General features: G+C 55.9%; 1 protein-coding gene across 3 annotated transcripts in view; it reads left to right on the top strand.

Moving 5' to 3' along the window:
- The window catches only part of PACSIN1 (protein kinase C and casein kinase substrate in neurons 1), a 57836-nt gene extending 33061 nt beyond the window's left edge, over positions 1-24775 (top strand). The window contains exons 1-10 of one of the 3 annotated variants that reach the window (XM_041772106.1): positions 5287-5497; positions 16442-16567; positions 17492-17648; positions 18820-19055; positions 19449-19604; positions 19701-19876; positions 20245-20365; positions 20460-20587; positions 21431-21618; positions 21926-24775. In XM_041772106.1, coding sequence (XP_041628040.1) covers positions 16505-16567; positions 17492-17648; positions 18820-19055; positions 19449-19604; positions 19701-19876; positions 20245-20365; positions 20460-20587; positions 21431-21618; positions 21926-22035 — 1335 coding nt within the window. In that variant the 5' untranslated portion in view covers positions 5287-5497; positions 16442-16504 and the 3' untranslated portion in view covers positions 22036-24775. Of the gene's footprint in view, positions 1-5286; positions 5498-14844; positions 14983-16441; positions 16568-17491; positions 17649-18819; positions 19056-19448; positions 19605-19700; positions 19877-20244; positions 20366-20459; positions 20588-21430; positions 21619-21925 lie in introns of those variants that run through there. The other 2 variants (XM_041772091.1, XM_041772100.1) reach the window with 2 other exon arrangements.
- The last annotated feature ends 1150 nt before the right edge of the window (positions 24776-25925 follow it).

The following is a 25925-nucleotide window of genomic DNA, read 5'->3' as shown; positions in this document are numbered from 1 at the left end:
AGATTTTGTCTTGCTAGACTGTGCCTTTCCCAGTCCTTGAGATAGGGAGAAGATGCTTTTCTTAAGGCTGTTTTTGTCCATGCTCATTGGTATTTCTGGGTTGCTGACTTCTCCAGCTCCAAATCTGAGATATTTGGGGCAATAAAGAAAACCCAGAGAACTCACTGCTGTGTTGCTCCTTGGGTCTTCCTTAGTCTACTTTCTTCTCTCCCTTTTGAGAGTCTTTGTAAGTTTGTTTTATATATAACATCCAGGGCATTAGCTGTACTTCACAGGAGAAGTAGGAAAAAGTGTATCTGCTTCATCTGGCCCAGGAACCAGAAGCCAAGATTTACCTGTTTTTGAACTTCATGTAGATAGAATCACTACAGATGTTCTTTAAGCTTGGCTTCCCTTGCTCAGCATGATGTCTTGAGATTGACCATGTGGTTGTGTGTAGTCTGATGTTTTTTATTGCTGTATAAGGTTTGATAATCTTATACAAACCACACTGTGGAATTTACCCAGTGGAATCCTATACAGCTATGAAAAAGCAAGCTACCTACTTTTACTGTGCAGTAAACCACACAATTTGCTGATCAGCCCTTCTGTAGATGGCATCTGGGTTTCTTCCAGTTTGGAGCTATTATAAACAGAGCTGCTTTGAAGAGAATTTGCTGTTATGAACAAATATTTTTGGACGTGTGTTTTAGTGCCCACAGCACTCCTTTCTGTTGGAAATAAATATTTCAAAAGCCTCTTAACTGGTTTGCTTCTTTAGCCCTTGCCTCCTCCTACTCACTTTTCCACATAAAAGCCACAGCGATCTTTTAAAAACATAAATGGGATCCCGTTTTCCCCTTGTTCAAAAATACCGAAGGCTTTGGGGCATCTGGCTGGCTCAGCTGGTGGTGTGTGTGACTCTTAACATTGAGGTTGTGAGTTTGAGTCCCATGTTGGGTATAGAGATTACTTAAAAATAAAATCTTAAAAAATATATCAATGGCTTCTCTTCATACTTAGATAAGATGGTAGGGGCGCCTGGGTGGCTCAGTTGGTTGGGCGTCTGCCTTCGGCTCAAGTCATGATCCCAGAGTCTTGGGATCAAGCCCCACATCAAGCTCCCTGCATGGTGGGGAGTCTGCTTCTCCCTCTCCCTCTGCAGGGAGGATCTTAAAAAATCTTTAAATAAAGAAAGAAAGTAGAATTCTCCCCATAACCTACAAGGCCCTGCAGGATATAGCTGCTGCCTGCCTCTTCTTTATCCCTACCTTATTTACTATCTCTTTCTACCTGCCATCCCTTTGTCTACCTGCCTGTCCATCCATCCACACATCCATTTAGTTTTGGGGTGTCTTCAGTGTTCCTGGCTTACTCCTGCTTCAGGACATTTGCCCTTGTTCTCTGTGCTGGAAAACACTGTTCCTGCAAATCACCATATACCTCCTCTTCCCCCTTTATTTAAGTCTCAGTTCAAATGTCATCTCCTCAAAGAGGGATCCTAACATGTCATCTCATTCATCCTTTCTCTACCCCACATTATTTTTCTCAGTAGCACCCATCACCCCATCACCACTTGACCTGCAATTATGTATTTGTTGTATTTGTGTCTCCCGCTTTGGGAGAATGTCTATGAAATGTCTGCAAGGTTATGGATATTGTCTTTTGGGTTACCTCCTGTGTCCCTCTCCTTAGTGTAGTGCTGCACATAGTAGGTGCTCAGGAAAGATTTGTTAATTTGGGATTAACTGATTCAGGCACCAGTTTCATCTCCTGGCTGTGTATCAGAGGGCAGCTCCCTTAACAAGTACTTCTCCTACCCTAGTCTCCTAGGATCTTGTGGCAATGCAGACTCCAGTTCAGGGTCTAGGGTGGGACTTGAATTTTTGCATTTCCTCCCAGCTCCCAGGTGACACCCCAGCTGCTGGTCCTGAGATTTAGGCATTGAGTAGCAAGGCCTTAACAGCTTGGAGCCTCAGTTTCCACATCTGTAAAATGGTTCATTGTGAAAAACAAATAGGTAAAGTGCATAAAGCACTGTGCATGGTGCCTGGACTTAGCAGGTGCCTGGTAAGTATCTACTGCTCTTCCTTTGGCTGCCTATCTGGGTCTGGAACTTGAAGTTGCCTTGGTTTTCTCCTTCTGCTCTTCCCTATCCCTCCATGTTTAGCCCCTTACTGGAATTTTGTCCATCTTATTTCTCCAGAGCTGACCAGCCCTGCCTGTCATGGGCAGGGGTTTGGGGAGGATTCTGGCATTTTGACAGTTGTGGGAACATTATGCAAATGAGATGCAAAGCAGCAGCTAATAAGCCCTGATTGCATTTGCCCTGGCACTGGGGAACTGTGGGATAGCTGTGTTGGGCTGGGAAGGAGGGGGCAATGAATGTTTTCTGGGTTGGACGAGAAGGGGTCAGCTTCTCCTGGGTGGCATGAGGCCCCCTCCTCATGTTGCCTGCTCGCGCCTGTGGGACTGCACTATTGTTAAGGTCCGGGAGTAGAGCTGAGGTCGGGCATGGGTGTGTGTATATGTGTGTGTGTGTGTGTGTGTGTGTGGTGTAGGGATGTCCCTGAGCCTGTCTGAGACCTGCAGGTGGGAGAGTACACGGCTGCACACTGGTGGCTTGGGGGCCTTCCCAGGAGCAGATGAGACTGGATCAGGCTGATGGTGGGGCAGCGTGGAGGTGGATGCTCTGCAGGCTGGGCAGAGAGGGGGCGACAGAAGGGTCACCTTCTCCCACAGAGCTTGTCTAAGCCTGGGAAGGAAGAACTGGAGGGTCTGCCCAGCAGCAGGTGGGGCTGGGTCCAGTTGATGCAGGGGTGGAGGCGAGAGCAGCTATCTTTCAAAATGCAGAATGGAGCTGGCTCTTTAGTAGAAAGATGATCTGGGGCTGGGGGCCTGACAGGTGGGTCGGGGGCTCTGCTTACAGTGCCTGGAAACCCAATCCCTCCTCACCCCCAACTAAGGTGTCCCCTCTCCAGGGAGCCCTGGCTCTCAGGTGCCAGCCCCACTGTCTGGTTTGGGTCTTGACTTGACCCTCCACTGAGAACCTTCAGGCCTGGGGATGGCTGTCAGGCTTCTGGCTCCAGATGGTCAGGCTATAAGTGACTTCTGAGGTCATTTGGCGGGGGGTCTTCACTCATGCCCACTTCTTGACTGGCACTTCAAATGCATATGACCCTGTTCTGCCTTTAATCTTTTTTTTTTTTTTTTTTTTTGCCTTTAATCTAAGGATGAGAAGCACACTTGGCTGTGAAACTTCTAGAAAATGGGTGGCTGTTGCCATGTGTCCCAATCAGATCTTAATGGAGCCAATGTAGAGCATTGGAAAAAGCTTGGCAAAGCAGCAGGTTTGAATCCCAGCCCAGGCATTTACCGGCTGTATTACCTGGGGCAAATTGCTCAGTCTCTGGAGCCTCTGTTTCCTTGTCAGTTCTGTGACCTCACCTGTAGGGCTGCAGTGACAGCCAGAGGTGCTGTAGGAAGGCAGGAGGTCAGCACCCTCAAGGTCAGGGACTTTGTTTTGCCCATGGCTGTGTCCCAGTTCCTAGAACAGTCCCTGGTACCTGGTGGGTGCCCAGTAAGCATCTGCTGGATGACTGAGATGCCTTGTTTCACCTATCCCAACATGGTTTTCCCTCTCCCAGCTGACATTTCTCATTTGCATGCGCCATACAGCTTATAGCCCTGGTTTAATTGGTGGCAATTTCATGGTTGAGGGGGTCTTAGATGGGATGAAATATGGAAGAGGCTATTATTATTAACAGCTTTGGAGTGGACTTCTGGGTCTTTCCATTGTATCTGCCTTCTCTGGGCTGTATGAAGCCCCTGAGAAGTGCCCTGAGACACGGGGTCGGCAATGATCCTTCCCAGGGTCCTTCCAAGGTGGTGCTGGGGTGGGGGCAGTGCATCCTGTAGGGCACACGGTGTGTCTTGGGCCCCAATCCCCACTTGACATCCCAGCTGCCTCCACCAGATATTGCCCCTCCTGGGGGATGGCAGGGTCATCTGAGCCTGGGATTCCTTCCAAGGAGGAGGGGCCCCCTTTACTGTATTTGTCATAATTCTAAGTCTCAGGACCTGACATCAACTTTGGGGGGGTTGGGAGGGAGGGGGGAAGGGTGGAGATACCTGTGAGCCCCCTGGGCCGAGGCAGGGGCTCTAGGTAGGATTTAGTCTGGATCAGGCAGGGGACTTATCAGAATGAGGGAAGGAGTTAGGGGAGGGCGAGCCCAGGCCTCCTGCAGCAGAGCTGAGGCAGGGGGGCAGATTAGAGTCTGATCTCTGGAGGGCAGGTGCAGAGCAGACAGGTCTTTCCCAGAAGTGGATTCTGGTTCTGACACTGGATTCTTGCTTGTGTCACTGATCCCCTCCCGTGGGCTAGGGCTGGGGCTTGTGTGGACAGCTGTTGATTTTGTGTAGAAAGGGTTTATGTATTACGTGTTCTGGATCCATGTAGAAGATGTGTGCACACGTCTCTTAAAGGTGCATAAATGCTGATGTTACAGTTCTAGTTATGCATATGCATCTGTCACCTGTGCACGTAGACTTGTGGAACTGCATGGGTGCAAATACATGTGGGTGTTTGTATCTTTAAGTGTGTTGTTGGGGTGTACATTTGTGTGGCACGTGGCTGGCGCATGTAGATCACACGTGTACAGTGCGAGCCTAGCTGTCTTCTTTGAGGGGTATGTGATAGCGGTGGCCCCGTGGGAGCAGCACCAGAACTGGAATCACAAGGCCTCCCTGCCAGTAACCAGCCCAGGAGCCTCAGATGCTCAGACAAGTTGTTTTACAACTGGAGGCCTCAGCTTTTCCAGTCTGTAAAAAGGGTATGGATTCTCAAAGGGATGAGACTGTCAGATGAGCATCCCATACTCAGCCTACCCCAGAATGGGCTCAACATAAAATCGTGAAGAATGACCAAGTGAGTGTAAATGATGAAGCAAACAAATGCTTACGGAGCAGCAGGCAGTGAAGTTTAAGGACCCAAGGCAAGTGCTTGGGAAGGTGCTGCTCGCAGTGTCTCCGAGGGATGTTGGGAGGGAGGGTCTTGGGGAGAGAGAAAGCAGAGGGCCTGGAGCAGGGTCCCCCACAGTCAAGAGTGGCCTTGTGAGCCCGTCTGTTCACCCCGCCCGAGGTGACATCCTTCCCACATAGCAGGCCAGCGTCCCCTGGTGTACGGGAGGGAGGCTGGCTGTGCAGCATTGCCCGGTTGCCATAGAAACGAGCAGAAGGAGGTGGGTGGCTGGGGAAGGAGGCGGGTCGGGAGGAGGGAGGGGAGGAGGCAGCAGTGGGGGGCGGGGAGCTGGCTTCTGCAGTTCTGGCGCTGCTGCCTTCCTGAGCCGGTGGTGGAGGGAACCCGAGAGGACCGAGCCCCCCCACCCGGGCACCAGGCCCCTTCCCTGCCCACCACCACGGAGACGGTGGAGGACAGCCAGCCCCTCCGGCCCTGGCCTGGCCCAGCGGGGGTGGTGAGCACCTACCTGCCCCTGGCTTGGTGCCCAGACAGGCCCAGGTAGGCATCCCGATGGGGACAGCTGGAAGAGGCTGCAGGGAGAGTGGGGTCCCCCTGCCTCCAAGCACCTGGTAGGAAGCATACTGGCTGGAGGGGCCGGGGTCAGTGGACCTGGGGGGGAGCAGCCTGCATCCTGGGAGGCCCTCTTCAGAACAGGAGGACAAGTCCCCACCTCTGCCTTCCCTCTCTGCACTCCTGTCCATCTCGCCACAGGTCCTGACTGTAGGAACGCTCTCCCCGCTGGAGGCGTGGGCTGCGGGGGGGGGGCTGGCACTTCCAGGGATCCACAGGGCTACCCCTCCCCAGGCTGAGGCTGGAGGGGTGGGCAGGGAAAGGTGAGGATATCCCCTGCTCCCACTCAGGGCCCTGCTAGGCCCTGGCTGTTGGAGAGCAGCAGATTCACGTCCCACCCTCCACAGCAGCTGCCTCTGCTGGCCCCAGGTGATCTTGGGCATTGGGCTTCGAGCCCCCTGGTCGGGCAAGAAGCATCCTTCTCCTCCCCCAAGCTCAGGCCCTTTGCTCCCCATTCTCCCTGCAGCCCTGAGCCCCAGACCTCCTGGGGGACCCCCGGCCCTCCCCCAGCAAGCCCAGGGTCTCCATGTTGGATTGGGTGGGGGTGCCTGTGGTCCTCCCTCCCCCGTGTCTGTCCCTCTGCTGCATTGCTCCTGGGGACAGACTTGGAGGCTGCTGGGGAGCTCCGGCACTGGCACTGCGGAGGAGCCTCTGCCCGCTGCTCAGGAGGGGGCGGGGCTGGGGCTCGGGGAGGACCTGGGCGCCCAAAGGACAGGAGAGGGCGGGGAGGACCTGGGCGCCCAAAGGACAGGAGAGGGCGTGCAGTTCATCGTGTGAGTTGCACCTGGTCTGGTCCTGCCCTGGGATGGCACTGAAGGGCCTTGGCTGGCATTGGGGGGCAAATCCTAGCCCAATAAGGGCAGGGGATTGGTGTGTGCGGCCCTGGTTTGCTCCGTGTGCCTGGGCAGAGAAGGATCTTCCCATCTAGTGTACCCCGAGAGCTGGGCTGGGTCCTCTGCTGGGCCTTGGCATCACATTATGGGGCTTCCCATTTCCCTGGGCACGTGGGGGTCAGAGTACCAGGTGCAGGGACCAGGGAGGAATCCTGGGGCCTGTAATGGGGTGGGGTAATACTCGCCAAGAAGCTCGTTCATTTCTGCAAACATTAGTTGCACCTGCTGAACGTTAGGCGCAGGGGGCTTCCGCCGTGGGGCTGACAGCCTGGGAGTGAGAAGGCCAGAAAGGTGGCGGTGTCAATCTGCCCAGAAACTGGTGGCCAGGTAACCCATATATACTGTCACAGTCGGCCCCCTGCTCCTCTGAACCCCGCCACCCTCTTTGCTCATCTCTCTCCTTCACAAGGAGGTGGGGACCCCCCTCCCCACCAAGGCCTGGCTGTCATCTGTCCTGCCTCACCTTCTACAGCTGAGCCTGCCTCCATCCCAGCCAGAACAGGGGGCAGGTTGTTTTGGCAAGAGCTGGAAGGAGCCATCCCATCCCCCAGACCCTCTGGGCCTGGCCCTGCCCTTCTCTGCTCCTCACCGCCTTCTCTAGGCCACATTCTTCTTCTTCATTGTTTTCTGCCCTACATGTCCCTAGGGGCTGTGCTTGCTCTGGGTCTCTGTCTTATCCCTACACTTGGGGCAGGGAGCCCACCAGGATGGCCTCCTGGAGCACATTTCCCAAGTCTACCCCTTTGCACGCAGTGGGCCTGCAGTGGAAGCCAGTGTGAGACCCAGCCTCTCTGAATTAGTCTTCTCGGTGTCAGAAAGGGGTTGAAAGGACACTCAGAGGCCTGGGGCTTAGCCAGGGGCTGGGGTCCTGGGACTGGCTGGAAGGATACTTTAGCCCTAGGCTGGCTCCTCCTGTGTAGGAGCTCTGGGGGAAAGGAGGCTCCTTATGGGCATCTTAAGTCTTCAAAGCCAAGGTCCTAGGCTCCCCCAAACAGTTTCTCCTACTTGGCTGCCTTCTCAGGAAATAGTCCTCCACCTGCCGGCCACTCAGGCCCAAACCCCAGAGTGTCTCTGACTCCTTCTGTGCCTCACGCTCTCTTTCAAGCCATTAGCAAATCCCATTGGCTCCTGAGTCAGAGTATTTCCAGCCTGCAGCCACTTGTGCCTGCCCCGGTTGCCTTTGGAGCTGGTCTGCTCTCACCTCAAGGACTGCAGGCACCTGCCTGCCGCCTCCTGCCCTCTGCTCCTCCCGTCCTGCCCTCATCACTATCTCCCCGGCAGCCAAGGATCCTTCAAAACCTAAGCCCAGTCACATCCTACCTCTTCTCAAACCCCGCAGCTCACTCTGAGGGAGGAAGTCAGAAGTCTCACTCTGCCCTACAGGGCCCTGTGGGGTCAGCCTCCTGCCCCAGCCTCCCCACCTCAACCTCCCTGACCTGACTCCTTCCTTCTCCCTGTCACTCACTCCCCTCCAGCCACATGGCCCCCTTATTCCTCAACCATGGCAGCCATGCTTCCACCTCAGGGCCTCTGCACGTCAGCTCTCTGAGGGCATGGGGGTTTCTGTCTTGCTCACCGTAGCTCAGAGCTGCCCTGCAAGGACCTGGACTGCAGAATAAAACTGGGGCTGGCCTTCTGCGTCTGTGCTGTGATGAAGGGCCTGCGATTGGGCCATCACAAGGGAAGGGGCGCAGGGCCCCCTGGCTGGACAGTTGCCTCAGGGGCATCAAGCTGGACAGGATGTTGTGCAGAAGCTGCTCCAGCCATCGCCAGATGTCTCTACCTGGCCAGGAAGGGGAGGAAAGTGAGCTGTATGCATTCCACCCCCAGTCCCAGTGAAGACAGAGGGTAGCTTCCTTTGGGTGGGAATTCATCCCAAAGTTCTCTGCTGGGGGTGGGGGAGAAGCATGCAGTGCACCCATCGGGAGCTGCCCCTACAGAGCAGCAGCCCGATCTGGCCCCCATCCTCCAGGAGGCCATGGACGCAGAGGGCTCAGGACAGGACCCACCCTCTCGGGGAGCCAGGTATGCGGGATGACTGCTCCCAAGGAGAGAGATGCACCCAGAACACAGAGGATGGGGGCCTGTGTATCGCCAGCTCCCACTCCTGCCTCGTCATCTGTGGTATGGTTTGGGCTTCCCAAGAAGCTGACCCTGAGACAAGGATTTGATTTGGGCGATGGCCCGTGGAAACAATGAGCATGTGTAGGTGAGACAGGGAGCCTGTTGCAAGCAGTCCTGCTGGGGACCTCTGGGAGGCACTGGAGGACCCGCCCCAGGCTCAGCCTACCAGGAGGGGCTGCTGGAGTGTGTATGCACCATATGCCCCCGTTGCTTGAAGGCCGCTCCTGATCCCCTCAACCTGCCTGGCATCCCCCTAACTCTTGTCACTACTGCCTAGCAAGCAAGATGATATGTATTCACTTCTGGGCCTTCCGCCTGGCACGGGTAGAAGCTCCATGGGAGGCCAGCCTCATTCCCTGTGAAGCCTGCTACACAGCACGGACACCAGCACTGTCCTAGGGCCCCCTGGAGATGGACAGGCCGCTGGATCAGATGTTTCCTCATCCACTTGGCCTGGGATCCTGGCAGGGTACAGGGTGGGGCCACCTTTAGTGATGATTTTCTGGAGGAGAGAGAGAGAGAGAGAGAGAGAGAGAGAGAGAGAAAGAGTGTCTGGGGATGGTGGAAGAGGGAGAGAATAGGGAGGGTAAAGGCCAAAGGTCAGAGTCTAGGGAGGAGGGGAGGAGAGGACAGGGTGGCTGCGGTGGAGTGGCTTTGATCACTGGCTTTAACCATATTCTGCTGAGGATGATCCTACCTGGTTCCCCGGACCCTGGGCCTCTCTGGGGCCCTCCAGCCTCAATGCAGATCCAGACTCTGTCTCTCAGTTTCCCCATTTGTGTTTCCATCCCCTTTCTTCCACCCTACCTTGGGACTCATTCTGAAGGGAGGGCCCCTTGGGGACTGCCGCATGGGCCTTACCTTAGAGGAGATGGAGGATGTGAGGCCTGGATTTTATATCCAGAGAGAAGGCAAGAGGAAGCCAGGCCTGGACTCTTCTCACAGGGCACCTGGAGACCTGGGGGTCCCAGATGAGGCCCAACAGTCATGGAAGGGACTCTCAACTCAGGTGGCCAGCACAGAACACCAGAGACGGGGTGGCATGAACCATGGGCATTTATTTCCCACAGTCTCAGAGCCTGGAAGCCCAAGATCAAGGTATCAGCCTACTGGGTTCCGGGGAAGGTCTTTCCTCCTGGCTTGCAGACGGTTGCCGTCTTGCCCTGTCCTCACACCGACTTCTCTCAGTGCTGGCACAGAGGGAGACAGTGAGCATCTCTCTTCCTCCACCAGTCCTATTCGATGGGGACTCCACCCTTCTGACTTCATGTACCTTTAATCACCTCCTAAAAGCCCTGTTTCCAAACCACAGTCACATTGGGGAGGGGATAAATATTAGCACATGAATATAGTGGGGATGCAAGTCAGTCTTTAGCAAAGGTCTCTGGGGGGCATTAGCTCAAATTGAGGGGGGGGTGTGAAGCCCTCCAGGGAGATGAGTGTCTCCTGCTTTGAAAGCTCTGCAGCTGTAGAAGCACAGGTAATAACATCTCTGATAATAATACCAATAGTTAACATGGGGTCTCCTGCACCAGGGCACTCATTGCACAAAAACCCCATGGGGTAGCCAGTGTCCTCCCCTCCATTTTGCCGATGGGGAAACTGAGGCACGGAGAGCTTAAGCAGCTTACCAAGGTCACACAGCTGGCGAATGGCAGAGCTGGGGTTTGAACTCAGTTGATCTGTCTGGCCCCACAGGCAGTGCTCTCAACTACTGTGCTAACATAGCAGGATTTTCTCTGCTTGTCAAGAGGGAACCAGCAAGATGTGGTGGTTTGTGGCAGGTGTGATTAAGAACTGCACCAGGGCGTAGGGGTGAAGTAGGTGAGGGCTGGCGTATTCAGAGAAGGCTTCTTGGAGGAAGTGGGACTGAGTGGGCCCTTGGAAGGGAAGCAGGGTTATTTTATTTTGGGAGAGACAGTGATGGGAGGCAGTGATGGCACGCACCCCGGGCAGGGGGAAGGTGTGAACGAAGGAGCAGAGGCTGGAATGAACACAGGGTGGGGAGGAAGAGCGGAGGCCGGCACCCCACAGCTGACCCCGATCCTTCCTGCTGCATCTTGCTCTTCTGGCAGCAGAGGCTGCTAAGAGTCCCCGTGTGGCCCCACATCAGGCGCGGTGAGCAGGTCCACTTCAGGGTATCAGGTCCACCTCAGGGTACCCGGAGGAGCAGGGCTGCCGCTGGGAATGTGTGCGGGACCTGAGACCCACCCCGGGTGAGGGGGAGGCAGCTCAAGCATCCCGTGGCCCCGTCCAGGTTTGAGCTGAGCCGCTCCCTTGGGAGAGTGTCTTAGGCAGGAGGGCCAGGGTGACACCCACGGGGGGGTGGGGTGCTGGCTCTGCACTGGGCACCTGGTGGGGGGCAGGAGAAGGATGCAGCCCTGGGCCTGGATCTGACTCCCTGTCCTCCCTGCTGTGTGACCTTGGACAAGTCATTTAACCTCTCTGCGTCTCAGAGAAGATGGGAGTCACTGCCCATCTCAGTGGGCTGCCGTGAGGATTGGAGGTGAAGGGTAGGAAGAGGCTGGCATATCGCAGGTACTCAACTGTCATAGCTGATATAGGGGGAGAGTGAAGAGAGGGTTCTAGAACAGCCTCTTTTGTATATGGTGCGGATCCCCGAGGAGGGAGGGCACCACCTTAGGGCAGAATCGTCACTGGGATCTGGGAGGAAGAGACCCTGGAACTGGACCCTGAGGGTTGGCCAAGAGGAGAGGAAGGGGGGATGCCAGGAGAAGTGAGCGGCCTGAGAACAGAGGACAGGTGGGATCTGGAAGCCTTCTTGTGAGATTCTGGCTTTTGGTTGTATCAACATCATTATCAACATTTCTTGAGTACCTACTGTACGCCGTATTTGCCTCTGAGGTATAGAATTCAGTATTTCTGCTATTTAATGAATGAATGTTCCAGAAGGTGCTTGGCTTTTTTTCATTCATTCAACAGAAACATATCACACACTTAACTATGTGCCAGGCACTGCTCTGGATGCTGGAAATACAGCAGAGAACCAGACAGACAAAATTTACTGACCTTAGCAAGCTGACATTTCAGTGAGAGAGGAAGACACAAACAGGATGAGCACTCTAATGTTGGGAGCCTGGCATATGGTAGCACGTGCTGTGGAGATTACTAAAGCGAGGACAGGGAGACAGGAGAGTGCTAGGGGTGGGAAAAGAGTGTCAAGTGAGATGGTGGGAGGTCAGGACATTTGAGCAAACATGGAAATCTGGGGCTGGGGGTATTCCTAGCAAGTGCAAAGGCCCTGGGGTTAGAGCAGCAAGAAGGTTGGTGGAGCTGGAGGAGATGCAGGGCCTCCTGGGAAATAATTAGACTTTTACTTGGAGGAAATGGGGAGTCATGGGAGGATTCCGAGTAGGGCAGTGGTGGGGTCTGACTTAGGAATTACCAAAGTCCCCTGGCTGTTGCAGTGGGGAACAGACTGGAGTGGGCGCAGGGGTGAAGGACACAAGGTCAGAGGCAGGCAAGCCACTGAAGAGGCCACTGAGGAGAGTGATGGGGCTGGGACCAGTGTGATTGAGAGCAGGGCCCAGGATCTGCTGATGTGTTGGGTGGTGGCGGGAAGAGAAATGGGCTGGGGCAACTTTGAGGCCTATGGTTGTTAGTGACCTCTGATGCACGAGTCCACATGGTGCCTTTGTCCACAGCAGGCCTACTCCCTCTGGGCTCATGCTCTTAATCCTCTGTCCCTTCTTCACGCCAGGGTGAACAGGCCCCAGCCCTCCAGAGGCTTTCAGAGGCATCTGACTAGAAGCCTGGGGCCCTAAGGGGGACACCTTTCACCCTGGGGCTCCTTTCTCCCTATAGAGGAAAGGTCAAGGCCAACATGCAAACTTCACACTTCCATAAATGGTCTGTATTTTTCAATAAGAGTTTCCTACCCTTTTACCATTTGAGTGTCACATGAGACTGAAATATTGTTTCCCATCGGAGGAGTTAGAAAACCAGGACTGTGACAGGACTTGATTGGGATTCCACCGGGAAGTGGTAGGGCTGGAGCAGAGCCCATGCCCCCTGGTCAGCACACTGAGGGCTGTACTATCTTTGTGGGCGAGAGAGACCTGGCTCCTTCCCTGGCTGTACAAAAATAGCACCACACCCCGCCCCACGTGGCCCTGCCATGGGCCTGCCACCCCCACTACAGCAATGGTGACAAATCAATAATGAGAGGTGACAAGCTCTTTCGGTCATGTCCCAGCCTCTGGATGCTCTCTGCGATAATGTGGGGGTGATAGTAGCACCTGCCGTAGTGGCTTGCTTGCAGGATTTGATGAATTAAGACACATGAACGGTCCTTGGCATCAAGTATGTGCTCCATAAATGCCAGTTGTTATTATCAATGATAAAGGGCTTGTAGGGCCGCAATTGCTTTACAACCACCAGGAAAAAAAGTCTGATGGGCATCATGCCCATTCAGTGGGTTCTGCTAAGAGTGCATCAGGCTTGCCCATGGGCATGATAGATGCTGGCCACACCAGCTTCCTGACTCTGAGAAATGCAGTGTTTTCAGTGACGGCGGCTCCTGACCACCATTCAGGAAGACCATGGCATTTGCCAGAGTTAAGCCTCCCACTTGCGCCCAGGGTGGGGTGTGAGGCTGATTTGCAGGAGGTGGGCGCAGGGTTTCTCGCCAGGCAGTGCTGGGGGCCTGCCCCCTCCTGCATCCTCTCCCCAGTGCTGCCTGCCTGTCTCCCCGAGCCTGCCTCTGTGCGGGTCCAGCCTGGCCCCTCACCACTTCATCCAGGCCTCACGTTGGGTCGTACCATCCTCATTTCACAGCGAGGCCTGACAAAGTCATGTGAATTACCTGAGGTCACACTGCAGTTTGGTGACACAGCAGGGACCCCCAAGGCTAGAACTACACATGCTAACTCAGCTGGGAGCCCTGAGACCCATGACTTACCTGCACTGAGGGAGGGGCCCCAGCAAATCCACTCTCCTGCCCCTGGGCCTGGATAGAGTGGAGATTGGTCTCTGCCCTCGTGCATTCCCATCCCGTCTGACATGCCAGGTCTTTGCAGAGCTGTCCCCTTCCTCTGTGTGTCTGGTACACTCTGGGTCCTGGCTGAGCTCCCTCAGCTCCTTTCCAATGCAGGCCAGAAGGTTTTCTTTTTTTTTAAGATTTTATTTATTTATCCATGAGAGACATACAGAGAGAGGCAGAGACACAGGCAGAGGGAGAAGCAGGCTCCATGCCAGGAGTCCGATGTGGGACTCGATCCCGGGACTCCTGGGACCCTAGCCAAAGGCAGACACTCAACCACTAAGTCACCCAAGTGCCCTGGGCCAGAGGGTTTTTAAAAATATGCAATTTATGCATACAAGGCACAATTTAAAAGGCATAAAGGACCGACAGATGCCAGATGCCTACTCTCCTTCCCATCACATTCCCCAGCCAACTAGTTCCCTGAAGGCAACCACCACTACCAGCTTTCCAGAAGTGTTCCCTGTCTGTATTTTTCCCCCCATACAAATGGAAGCATCCACAGCCTCGCTCTTCTGCACCCTGCTCCTTTTGTCTTAGTGGCATGGCTTGGGGAGGGTTCAGTTCAGGACCAGAGCATTCTGTTATGTGTCTGCACCATAATCTCCTTAGGCAGTCCGCTGGCTGGGAAGCAGGGATGTTTCCAGCCTTTGGCTTTTGCAAGCAGTGCTGCAGCAAATGGAATTAGGCAGCATCGCCCTGCTGGCTGGAAGGTGAATTCCTAGGAGTGGCATTGCTGGGTGAGGGAGGCATTCCTCTGTCATGGGGAGAGAAGATGCACCCCGCCCCCTCTGATCCAGGCTGGTCAAGTCACTTCCCCACTACCTGGGTGGGTTCGACCTTTGCTCTCATGAGGGCATGTCCCTACCCTCCTCCCCTTCCTGCGCCCACTGCTAGCCTGATGACAACTGAGCATTATTTGAATCCCCAAAGAGCACGGTTCTGTATGATTTGAAGGATTCTAGAGAGGGCTCTGGTCCCAGAGATACTTAATCTAACCTGGCTGAAAGTCCTTCATTAAATATCCCTGCCTTTCACTTTCCCATATCTACATGCGTTGCTCTTTATGAAGTGAACGCTGCTTTGTAGGTGAAAAGTGCCAAATTCAGAAAAATCAAAATCCAGACTTGTTTCTTTGTCCCTTGATGCCGCCCTTCCTCCCACCCACCCCCACTGTGCATGAGTTTGTGGGAAGGTTGGTCTGAGGCTTTGTGAAGGGGAGTGGAACAAAATATATTTAGAGCCTGGGAGGAGCAAAGAGGAGGCAGTACTGGGTTATTACTGGGAGTAGGGCACTAGCCCCTGGACAGACAGGGAGACTGAAGCCAGGGAAGGCAGGGATGTCCTTGACCAAGGATCCTCACGTGGCGATGCCACCTGCCCTGAGCCTGAAGGTGAGCTGCCATAGGGGCTGGGCATCCCCGGGACCCCCAGGTGGGTGTGAACTTCGCAGAGGCCGACCCTCCCCTAGTATCCTCACAGGAGAAGGTTCTTTTTTAATTTTTATTTTTATTTTAAAGATTTCATTTATTTATTCATGAGAGACACAGAGAGAGAGAGAGAGAGAGAGAGGCAGAGACACAGGCAGAGGGAAAAGCAGGCTCTATGCAGGGAGCCCGACATGGAACTTGATCCTGTGTCTCCAGGACCATGCCCTGGGCTGAAGGTGGCGCTAAACCACGGAGCCACTTGGGCTGCCCCTCGGGAGAGGGTTCATAGTCCCTGAGCAGTGCAGAGGCAGGGAGGCATCCCTTGGGCATCCCCTGCCCTGAGGCTGGCAGCTCCTCATGGGGTCATTCCTGCCCTGGCCTCCCTGCCCCTTTGAAGACCAGGTCCCTGGCCCTCTGGGTCCTGTCTCCTGAGCCATTCTTGCATGGGTTGGCAGCGAGGCCTGGGTGGGGGCACGGGGAAGGGCGGCATCCCAGCCCTGGGGCAGCACATGGCCCAGATTGGACAGCCTTGATGCCTGCCGACAGATCCAGGCCACACACAGCCACTCCAGTGCTCACACAGATCACAGTGGTCTGACCTGTAGGCCAGGAAGCTGCATGTTTGGGACTCTTAAAGAGACACGTAAGTGGCTAATGGAGGCTTTTGAAGCCTGGCACCGGGGCAGGCAAAAGGGCATTTACAGGGGCCCAGCCTGGGCCAGAGACGGGAGGCGGGCCCTGCTGCCGGCTTCCCAGGGAGCTCAGGTCCAGGTTCCAGGTTGGGGGCTTGAGGCTCTAGGGGCTGAGACCGGGGACTCTGTTGGGTGGGAGAGCTAAGGAGGGTATATTTGGTGCAAGGGTTCAGGTGGATCAGGGTGGGGGCAGTGCTAAGGGGGGCAGATTGAGAACCAGCTGGGGTCATGGAGCCTCAGTGGGCCCTACAGGATGCCAGGTCCTGGGGAAGGGAGGCAGGACGTGCATAAAGATTCGCCTGATTGCTGCCTTCGAGGAGCTGTGTGTGTTTCTGAGGCCAACTGCAGGTTTATATAAAGAAATATGTAAGTGTATGGTTCTGACTTTTAACTTTGAGTCCAGGAGCACAAAAACAGTTGTGGGTGCCATGGTTCTGGCAGTTGGGGCTGGCTTCTGAAAAGAGCTGCCACACTGGAGCTGAAGAATGGATCTGGGGGAGAGGATATGGAGTGAAGGGAGGCAAGATGGGGGGTCTACACAAGGGGTGCTACGAAGTTACTCTTGGGGTTACCGTAAGGATGGGGAGCCTGTCCCCCAGCAGGAAGTCCCCATCCCCATGCAAGGCTCAAGCCTGTGGAGCCCTCATCCCCACAGCAGGTTTGGGCCTCAGGCCTGGAATGGGCCACATGGGGCACTTCCCCTCTCCAGGGATCTCTCTTTACCCTCCTAGCGCATGAGCAGCCCAGCCTGCTGACCACCACTGCACACCCACCTGTCCCCCCACGGCTACACCATGTCTGGCTCCTACGACGAGGCCTCGCTAGCTCCGGAGGAGACCACTGACAGCTTCTGGGAGGTGAGGCTTTGACGCTCCCCAGTCCTGGAGACCAGATGGTCTGGCCCTGTGGCAGCCAGGCTCCCACCCACCCACAACCTTGCTCCCCAGCCCCTCGGGTCCCTCCAAATTCCTTGGTGTTCAACAGGCAGCCGTAGCCATGAAGTGGGGTAAAACCACTGCCCACCAAGCCCAGAGCCCCTCTGCCCCACAGCTGCCCCTGGAGAGATCCTGCTGCATTTTGTGATGTGGAACAGGCTCCTCCTGACTGGCTGCTCTAGGGAATCTCACTCAGACCCTGACCTTCAGGAAGGCAGGTGCAGGGCTTCACAGCTTACACAGCCTTTCACTGCGGCTCCCCACCCCCTACCCTGTAGCGTGAATTCCAGAAGCCCCACAGCAACAAAGAGGTGGAGACCAGAGAAGCCAGCATTTCAGGCGGCTCCCAAACTATCTGAGACCAAGGAATAACATGTTTTCGATCCGCTTCCTAAACCCAAAGCAAAAACTGCCAAGCCTGTATTAATAAGTGTTTAATGAGATGTCTACAAAACATAATATTATGTCAAGAAGCTGCAGCTCAGCTCAACACTTACATGACTCTATAAATATAATACGTTTAGCTGCAAGAACAAGATGAATAATTCATTCAAGTCTGGGTCCAAATTATAAAAATCTTGCACTTTGTGGCAGCGAGAAAATTGTGTGGCAAGCCAGGTGAGGGAGTGTATAGGCCGTGAGGTTTGGCGCCGGGTGCTGAGCAACCCCCCTCCCCGCCCCGAAAGTGAACGGAGGAGGGGCCCCCAGCGCGTTCCGGGGCGGCGAGGCGGTGAGGAGGGGGAAGGAGGGCGCGGCGGCGCCCCCTGCAGGACGCGGCGTCCCGGGCGGGCGGGGGCGCGGGCCGCGGGGAGCCCGCGGGAGTCGTGCTCGCTCCTTGGCCGCCAGGTGGGGAACTACAAGCGGACGGTGAAGCGCATCGACGACGGCCACCGCCTGTGTAACGACCTGATGAACTGCGTGCAGGAGCGCGCCAAGATCGAGAAGGCGTACGCACAGCAGCTCACCGACTGGGCCAAGCGCTGGCGCCAGCTCCTCGAGAAAGGTGCTCCCATGCCCACCCCCGGCGCGCTGCCCACGGTCCGGGGCCCCAGGGCGCCCCGCCACGCGGATGCACCTGCAGCCCCCGGCCCCGGCCCCACACTGCGCCCTGACCCTCCCAGACCAAGCCAGGTCTCCCTGTCCCTGTTCTACTCGACTTTGTACGATTTTAGGTTGGATTAAAAAGACAAAACAAAACCAGACCTTTTTATTTCCAAATACTTTTAACTTCTTAGAGAAAAGATGCAAAAATCAGAGAGAGAACTATGTAGTCTTCACCCAGGTTCACCAGTTAACGTTTTACCACATTGTATTCTCAGTCCCTCTTTCTCTGATGCATTTTTTTAAACTGTTTACGTGGGAGACATGCCACTCTACCCTAAATCCTTCATATATCTCCCAAGAATAAGAACGTTTGCTTACATAACCATAGTTCAGCGATCAAATTCAGGACATTTAATATGACTCATATGCAAATTTTATTATAGCAATTGTTTGTGCTGGTCCAGAAGCCAATCCAGAATCACATCCTGCATTTAGTTATCCTGTGTATAGATTCCTTTAATCTGGAACACTTTCAGGTTAGGGTTTACATGTATTTGTTAATTTTTTTTTTCTTCCATGAGACCCTAAATCCCATGAGGGCAGGGGCTAAACCTGTACTCCCCAGCATTGTGCCTGGCACAGAGTTGATCCCCAATATACAGATGAACAAACAAACGACTGTGGAATGTCTGGTTCCAGTGGCCTCCCGGCATCAGTCACCAGCTGCTTCTTCAGTCTTATACTCAGTCAACATTCCTGAAGCACCGGCTGTGTGCCAGGTGCTGTGCTGGGCTTGTGAGAGCTTGCCGGGTCCAGGCTGCCCCCCACCATGGGGCTCACCAGCTGGCTGGGGAGATAGGGAGTAGAGAGGGGCAGATGCTGTGTAAAGGATGCAGTGAGGGCTGCAGGCCAAGCCCGGGTGAGCGCAGGGTGTGAGAACAGAGCAGTCAGAGAAAGCTTCCTGGAGGAGGTACATGGGCTCTGAAAGATGGATAAAACTATAAAGAGAGCAGGGGAGGGCATTTCTGTGCATGTGGCATGGACGGGGAAAGCCTCAGAGAAAGGAGGCATGAGAGAGGCCTCTGAGCAGGGGGTGATGAGGGCATCGTGATCCTGTGACATTTCCTCAGGGCCACAGTATGGCAGCCTGGAGCGGGCCTGGGGTGCCATCATGACGGAGGCGGACAAGGTGAGCGAACTGCACCAGGAAGTAAAGAACAATCTGCTGAATGAGGACCTGGAGAAGGTCAAGAACTGGCAGAAGGATGCCTATCACAAGCAGATCATGGGCGGCTTCAAGGAGACCAAGGAGGCTGAAGACGGCTTCCGCAAGGCCCAGAAGCCCTGGGCCAAGAAGATGAAGGAGGTGCCCAGGGGTGGCTGCTGCGGTTGGGGCGAGGGTGGGCAGCTGAGCTCAGAGGGGCAGTCTGATTGGAGAGGGTGGGCTGTACCTCACCCGCCGGGATTGTGCCTGCCGGGGAGCAGCATTGCCTAGATGGCAGAAATAGCCACAGATGGGGCGGGCATCATGGTGCCCAATGGGAGGGTGTCCCTAGAGGCAGCAGGCAGTGCCGTGCAGGGAAACATCCACAGATGGGTGGGCAGTGCTCCCAAATACCTGGAGCAAGGGCCCACATCCCTTCTGCCTCTTTAGGACGTGTGCTCCCCAGCCCCCGGCAGGTGGGAGGGCGTGACGAGTGACCGCATCTGTTCCTGATTATAAGTAGGAGCTCTACCTCCTGTTCCCTCCGGCCCACAGCTAGAGGCAGCGAAGAAGGCCTACCATCTGGCCTGCAAAGAGGAGAAGCTGGCCATGACACGGGAGATGAACAGCAAGACGGAGCAGTCAGTGACGCCCGAGCAGCAGAAGAAGCTGCAGGACAAAGTGGACAAGTGCAAGCAGGATGTCCAGAAGGTGCCCCAGGGCTGGGGTCTGAGAGCTGCCGGGAGTGGGTGGGGGCTGGGAGCCGCGTGCCTGGGCCTCACCCTTCCTTCGCCCTGGTGCCTGTAGACGCAGGAGAAGTATGAGAAGGTGCTGGATGACGTGGGCAAGACCACACCCCAGTACATGGAGGGCATGGAGCAGGTGTTCGAACAGTGCCAGCAGTTTGAGGAAAAGCGGCTGGTCTTCCTCAAGGAGGTGCTGCTGGACATCAAACGTCACCTAAACCTAGCTGAGAATAGCAGGTAGCTGGGCGTGGCAGCACGGGGGGGCACGGGCACAGAGGGCAGGGAGTGGAAGTGGTGTGCAAGGCCCCCTGGGCCCGATGTCACTGGGACAGGAGGGGTGGGCAGAGCTGCAAGGGCCAAGAAGGAAGAGGCTCCAAATACAACGCTGGCTGCCGGGGAAACATGCCCGGATGGATGGGTGAGTGGCTGAGGTGGGGATAAGAGTGCCCCCTGGTGTGTCCAGGGCTGCCCACTCAGGGATCGCTCCTTGGCCAGCCCACCTTCTACCTAGCTGGCCCTGAATGGGCTCCCTCTGGCCCTCAGCGAGGATGAGAAGGGACCATGGTGCATCTTGCCCCCCAACTCCCCGTCTCCCCCATGCACAGCTATGTCCATGTGTACCGGGAGCTGGAGCAGGCTATCCGGGGGGCCGATGCCCAGGATGACCTCAGGTGGTTCCGCAGCACCAGCGGCCCTGGTATGCCCATGAACTGGCCCCAGTTTGAGGTGAGGAAGTGTGGGGATGGGGAAGGGAAGTCGGAAAAGGCTGGAAGGGACCTCAGGGGTCTCCCTGCCTCACTGCTCCCCTGGTACCCACCAGGAGTGGAACCCAGACCTTCCTCACACTGCCACCAAGAAAGAGAAACAGCCCAAGAAGGCAGAGGGGGTGACGCTGACCAATGCCACTGGAGTGGTGGAGACCACATCCCAGGCTGGGGACCGTGGCAGGTGAGTGCCTCCTGCAGAACTTCCTGAGGGGGCTGGAGGGGCCCACATACTGGGGCAGATGAGTTTTACCTCAGGAGACAAGAAATGGTCTGAATCACAGGAATCACATGCTTCTCTCAAAGATAGTGGTAGGTCATCCTTTGAGAGCTCCTACTACGTGCCAGGCACTGCTGTAAGCCCTTTCCATATATTAACTCCTGGAAGCCTCCCAACACTGAGAAGTGTGTAGAGAGTCCCATTCTGCAGATGGAGAAACTGAAACCCAGAGAGATTAAGTGACTTACCCAAGGCCACACAGCTAGTTAGTAAGCCTCAGAGCTGGGATATGATGTCCAAAAGGTCAAGCTCCTGGGACACCTAGGTGGCTCAGTGGTTGAGCGCCTCCCTTGGGCCCAGGCTGTGATCCTGGAGTCCCAGGGTCGAGTCCCACACTGGGCTCCCTGCATGGAGGGAGCCTGCTTCTTCCTCTGCCGTGTCTCTGCCTCTGTCTGTGTCTCTCATGGATAAATAAAAATAAAATCTTAAAAAACAAAACAAGACAAACAAAAAAAGGTCAAGCTCCTTATCCACTTGCTGCCCTTCTCAGATGAAGGGTCAGATGTTCTCAGGGGTCCCATGCAGTGCCCCCTCACTCAAGGGCTGGGTAATAATGCTAATAGTCCTGCCTCATATTTATCGAAAGAGCAGTCAATGAGCGGCACTGACTCGGGACCCCCTCTTACGAGGCCCATCCCTACACCAGCCTTGGTGGAATTTGGGGCCAGAGCCCTAATGGGCAGGACGGGGCAGCCCTAGAGACGAGGGGAGGGGCAGTTTATGCAGGGTCCTCTCATTGCGTCCCAGCGTTAGCAGCTACGACCGGGGCCAGCCGTATGCTACCGAGTGGTCAGATGACGAGAGTGGGAACCCATTTGGGGGCAATGAGGCCAACGGGGGCTCCAACCCCTTCGAGGACGACGCCAAGGGAGTGCGTGTGCGTGCGCTCTACGACTACGACGGCCAGGAGCAGGATGAGCTGAGCTTCAAGGCTGGTACGGGGGGCGCCGGGATTGGGCAGGAGTGCGGCTGGGGCCCGGCCAAGCCTGGCTGGATCCCCAGACGCGGGGCCTGGGCTTTGGGGGGCAGGGCCGAGGCCCAGTTCAGGTCTTTGGCTGGGGGCCGCACGTGGGTGTCGGGATGTGGCTGGGGCTGGGCTCCAGAGCAGGCTTTGGAACAGTGATGGGAGGGCAGTGGGATGGCCCAGAATAACCAGTTTTAGAGAGCTCACCTAGCATTGTGGGGGTGGGGGTAGCTCTCTCTGAGCCCCTGTTGATGAGCTCCTCTGTGTTCCCTTCCTAGGAGATGAGCTCACCAAGCTGGGCGAGGAGGACGAGCAGGGATGGTGCCGCGGGCGGCTGGACAGTGGGCAGCTGGGCCTCTACCCTGCAAACTACGTGGAGGCCATCTAGCTGCCCTGCTCCTCTCCACACCCTCCTCACCCCTCGTCCACTGCCTCCCCTCCCTTCTCTCTCGTCCCTCTTCCCTCGCCATAGAGTTCCAGACATATTTTCCGATCAAGCTTTTATTTTTTTAAAAGTCAAAACAGAACAAAACAAAAAATACAGAGACAGAAGCATTTGCAGGGCCGCCTGGAGGCCAGGGTGGTGGGACTCAGGGTGATGGCCCCAGGGCAGGTGAGGGTCTTAGTACTTAGCCCAACAGAGACATTACTTCTGCTCTTCAGATCCCACCAAAGAGTCTCCTGAGCCCTGAGGGATATCTCCTGGACCCGCACTCCCCACAGACTACACTTCCCAACCCCAGGCTGCCAGCACCTGTTCCCCATCCTCTCCTCGGGGCCTGCTTTCCCGACCTCTTCCTTCTGTCCCGCCATGCTCCTCTCTCTCCACCACCCTACTGTCAAAGGCCTCCCCTTCAGACCCCAGAGAAGGGGGCCCTCCCAGTCTTCAGTCTTCCACTTTGTCCTGGGGAGTACCCTTCTTCCCCTGGCCTCACCCCTAAGGACTGGTGGGCCTGGAGGAGGAACAGTCGCTGTCTTCTCCCATAGCCATGTCCTGGGGTCCCTAGACGCCCCCAGACGTGACGGGGTGAGCTGGAGTTGGTGACAGTGTCACTGGGGTATAGAAGGATGAGTGTAGGGGGGCCAGGCCCTCAGCAACCCCAGCACCAGGCTCAGCTGTGGCACCAAGACCCGGTTGGGGTGCTTCTTTCCAGCTGTTGGCGATTTGGGCACAGGCTCTTGCTTAGAGCCATACCCTTCAGTGACTTGCAGAAACCCTGCTCCTCTCTCCTAAGTCCTCAGGCAGGGGGAGAGGCCTCACAGCCCAGGGCAAAGCCAGCAACTGTAGCAGCCTCCTCCCGTTCCCTGGGGAGAAGGGCACCTTGCCCAACCACCTCTGTCCCTCTCTGTGCACCCCCTCCTTGTGAATCTTCCTAGATTCACCAAGTTCAGCCAGCACCCCCTCCCCCCGCCCCGCCAACTTGCCCTTTTGCCAGACAGCCTTGTGGCCTCCCATCCCTCTCTCCCCTTCTCTGGCCTTCCCGAGAAGATGCTGCAGGGTCCAAGGGATTTTCCAGCCTGGGACCACTAGGAGGAACACAGTAGCACCAATGGGAAAGATGTGGCTTTGGCAAGAAGGAGGCTCCCAGGCTCTCTGGAGCAGGACAGTCACAGTGTCTTTCTTCCTTGTCCCGTCCTCAACTGGTCCTTGCCCCTGGAGCAGCATTCCCCCTGCTGGCAGCCCCTCCGTATCTCTAGGCCTGGGTCTCAAAGGACTTTTGGGGAGGTGGGGGGTGGGGGTAGAGGAGGCAAAGGACCTGCCCAGAGTCAGAGTGTTTCCTGTGGTTGGTGAAGGAAAGCAGGGTTGGGTTACCAAGTATTAGTACCAGGTACCAGCTTCTCCCACACATGTGGGCACAGGGGCTTGAAGCAGACCAGACCAGGGCAGGACAAAAACCTCAAGGCAGCCGGGGTGGGGGTTGGGGGGGTGGCTGGAAGAGGAGTCTCTCGGAAACCTCTGGGACTTCTTGTAGCACCAGGAGAGCTTCTGAGCCTCAGGGCTGCAGACACCCCACCCCCTTCTACAGCACCTGGTGCCCGGGTGATACCCCAGCCTTCTGGCACCCCTCAGTCCTTCTGCTCCGGCTGCTTCTGCCATCAGTCCACTTTCAGGTGGTGGACCCCAGTCTCCAGGCCCTGACCCTGTTGGCGTGTGCATGGAGGATCCCGGCAGACTCTGCAGAGCTCCCTGAGGGTCAGGAGAGTTGGAGGGTGGGGGTGATGGCACCCCCAGGGACAGGTGGACTCCCATTTCTTGCTACTGTCTGCTCTCTGGGCGTCTGCTGCAGCCTGAGATGTGCCCTAGGCCCCTCAGAGCCCAAAGCAGGATTTTGGAAGCCCTCTGCCCATCTGACTCCAGACCAAAAGCCTCTTCAGCCTCTCCTCCGGGTGGGAGTTGGGGTTGGGAGTCTTTGCCCTTCACCATGGACCCTTGGAAGGCAGGAAGCTGGCACATCTGCGCCTTGGGGCCTGGGCTCCCCTTGTCTGTGCCAGTGGCTTTCTAGCACCTGGGGAGGGCCTGGGGTCCCTGCTGGATCCCAGGCCTGTCCCCCTCAGCACTCCAGCTGCCCTTTCTGGGGCAGGGACTTGAGATCTCATTCTTTCTGAGCAACCACCTCCATGGCCCAATTTGGGACCACTCTCTTAGTCCCCTGGCTCCTCAGGACCCCGGAGTGGGAGGCTCTCCCACCTGGCCGTCCCCCCCACCCCGAGCTCTAGGGGCCTAGCCCCACCCGTCAGTGCTGGTGTCAGGGCACTCACCACCAAGTGTGGGGGCCGCACCCCTCACCGTGCCCACCATCTCTTGTAGCCCCTACCTGCACCCTCAATGCTGCACGGGCCCGCCCCATGGGGCTCGGCGACTAATGTGTTTTGTCCCCAGTTAATCACCATTCTACAGCCTGGCTCTGCAAGGGGCTGGGGCTGCCCTGCCGCCCGCCATCTGCTGCCCTAGGCTTCCTGACTCCATTCGTCCAACACTTGTGACACTCCGAGAAGTGCTGTGGTCTCAGCAATGCACCTGTTTTGTACATGATTGTGTAATTTAAAGGTATATAAATACAAATATATATATATATATCAGTTGTGATCGTATGACTGTGGATAAAATCCAGAACTGTGTCAACCTAGTGGGATGTGGTGTTCTTGAGTCTTGTGTGTCTCTCGAACTCTCTGAGACTTGTTTGTGCTTGGGGGGGCCTGTCAAGGAGGGGGTGCCCAGCATACTGCGTGCCGTCCTGGCTGACCACTGATGGGCAGGAGGACTGAGGGCTGGTCCCCCAACCTTCCAGGGCCCTGGGCTCTGTCTGCACAGGGTAGTAGGTGACAGATGAGGCTTCTGACGCTGTGGCCCTAGAGTCCTGGGTGCCCAGAGATGAGCACTGATCAAGATTGTTGGGGCTCCAAACTCACAGTTCAAGGGTGACCCCTACATAGGTTTGTATTATTTATTTATTTATTTATTTATTTATTTATTTATGGGGGGGGGCACTGAACCAGGAAGCTTTATTTTAATTTATTTTTAAAAAAATATTTTATTGATTTATTTATTTGAGAGAAAGCCGGGGGTGGGGGCAGGGTGAGGGCAGGTGGAGCAGAGGGAGAGGGACAAGCAGACTTCCCACTGAGTGCAGAGCCTGACATGGGGCTCGATCCCACAACCCTGAGATCATGACCAGAGCTGAAATCAAGAGTAGGATGCTTAACCCAACTGAGCCACACAGGCACCCCAGGTTTTAGTTTTTAAAGCAAAATTGTAAAAGTGACTGCTGAGGCCTGTGGCTCCAGTTGTTCACTGTCCCAGGGCTCCCTGTGATGTGGCATCAGGTCATGGCCCATTTTCCTGTGTGCTGCCTGTCCTCTGACAGCATTTCTGTGTGGGAACCCTGGGAGGGCTCCCCTAGGAGGATTGCTCAAGGGGGTGGGCAGGACCGAGGTCCTGGGCTCTCAGCTCCATTACCCACCCTCCACTCACAGGTAGGTCTCCTCTGGGTTAGGCAGGAGTCCCAGGTCTGGGCCAGTTCTGCCGCCAGTTCGCTGCATCCCCACCTGCACCCCAGCCTCAGCTTCCCCCAGTCAGGTCAGATATCTTTGTGAGGCCCCTCTGGCCCTGGCAGCCTGGTGGGGCCCAACACAAAGCCATTATTGGAGGCACATGTACCGCAGCCCCCAAGCCCTGGCAGCTTGGGGCCTCAGGCCAGGGAGGAAAGGTCAAGGTGGGGGTTGATCTGTTCACCACCTTGTGTCCTTTATCCTCCACATCCACCTCCAGTGACAAGC

This window comes from Vulpes lagopus, chromosome 1 (genome assembly GCF_018345385.1).
Source record: "Vulpes lagopus strain Blue_001 chromosome 1, ASM1834538v1, whole genome shotgun sequence".
Classification (NCBI taxonomy): Eukaryota; Metazoa; Chordata; class Mammalia; order Carnivora; family Canidae; genus Vulpes; species Vulpes lagopus.
This window is presented reverse-complemented; position numbering and strand designations above follow the sequence as displayed.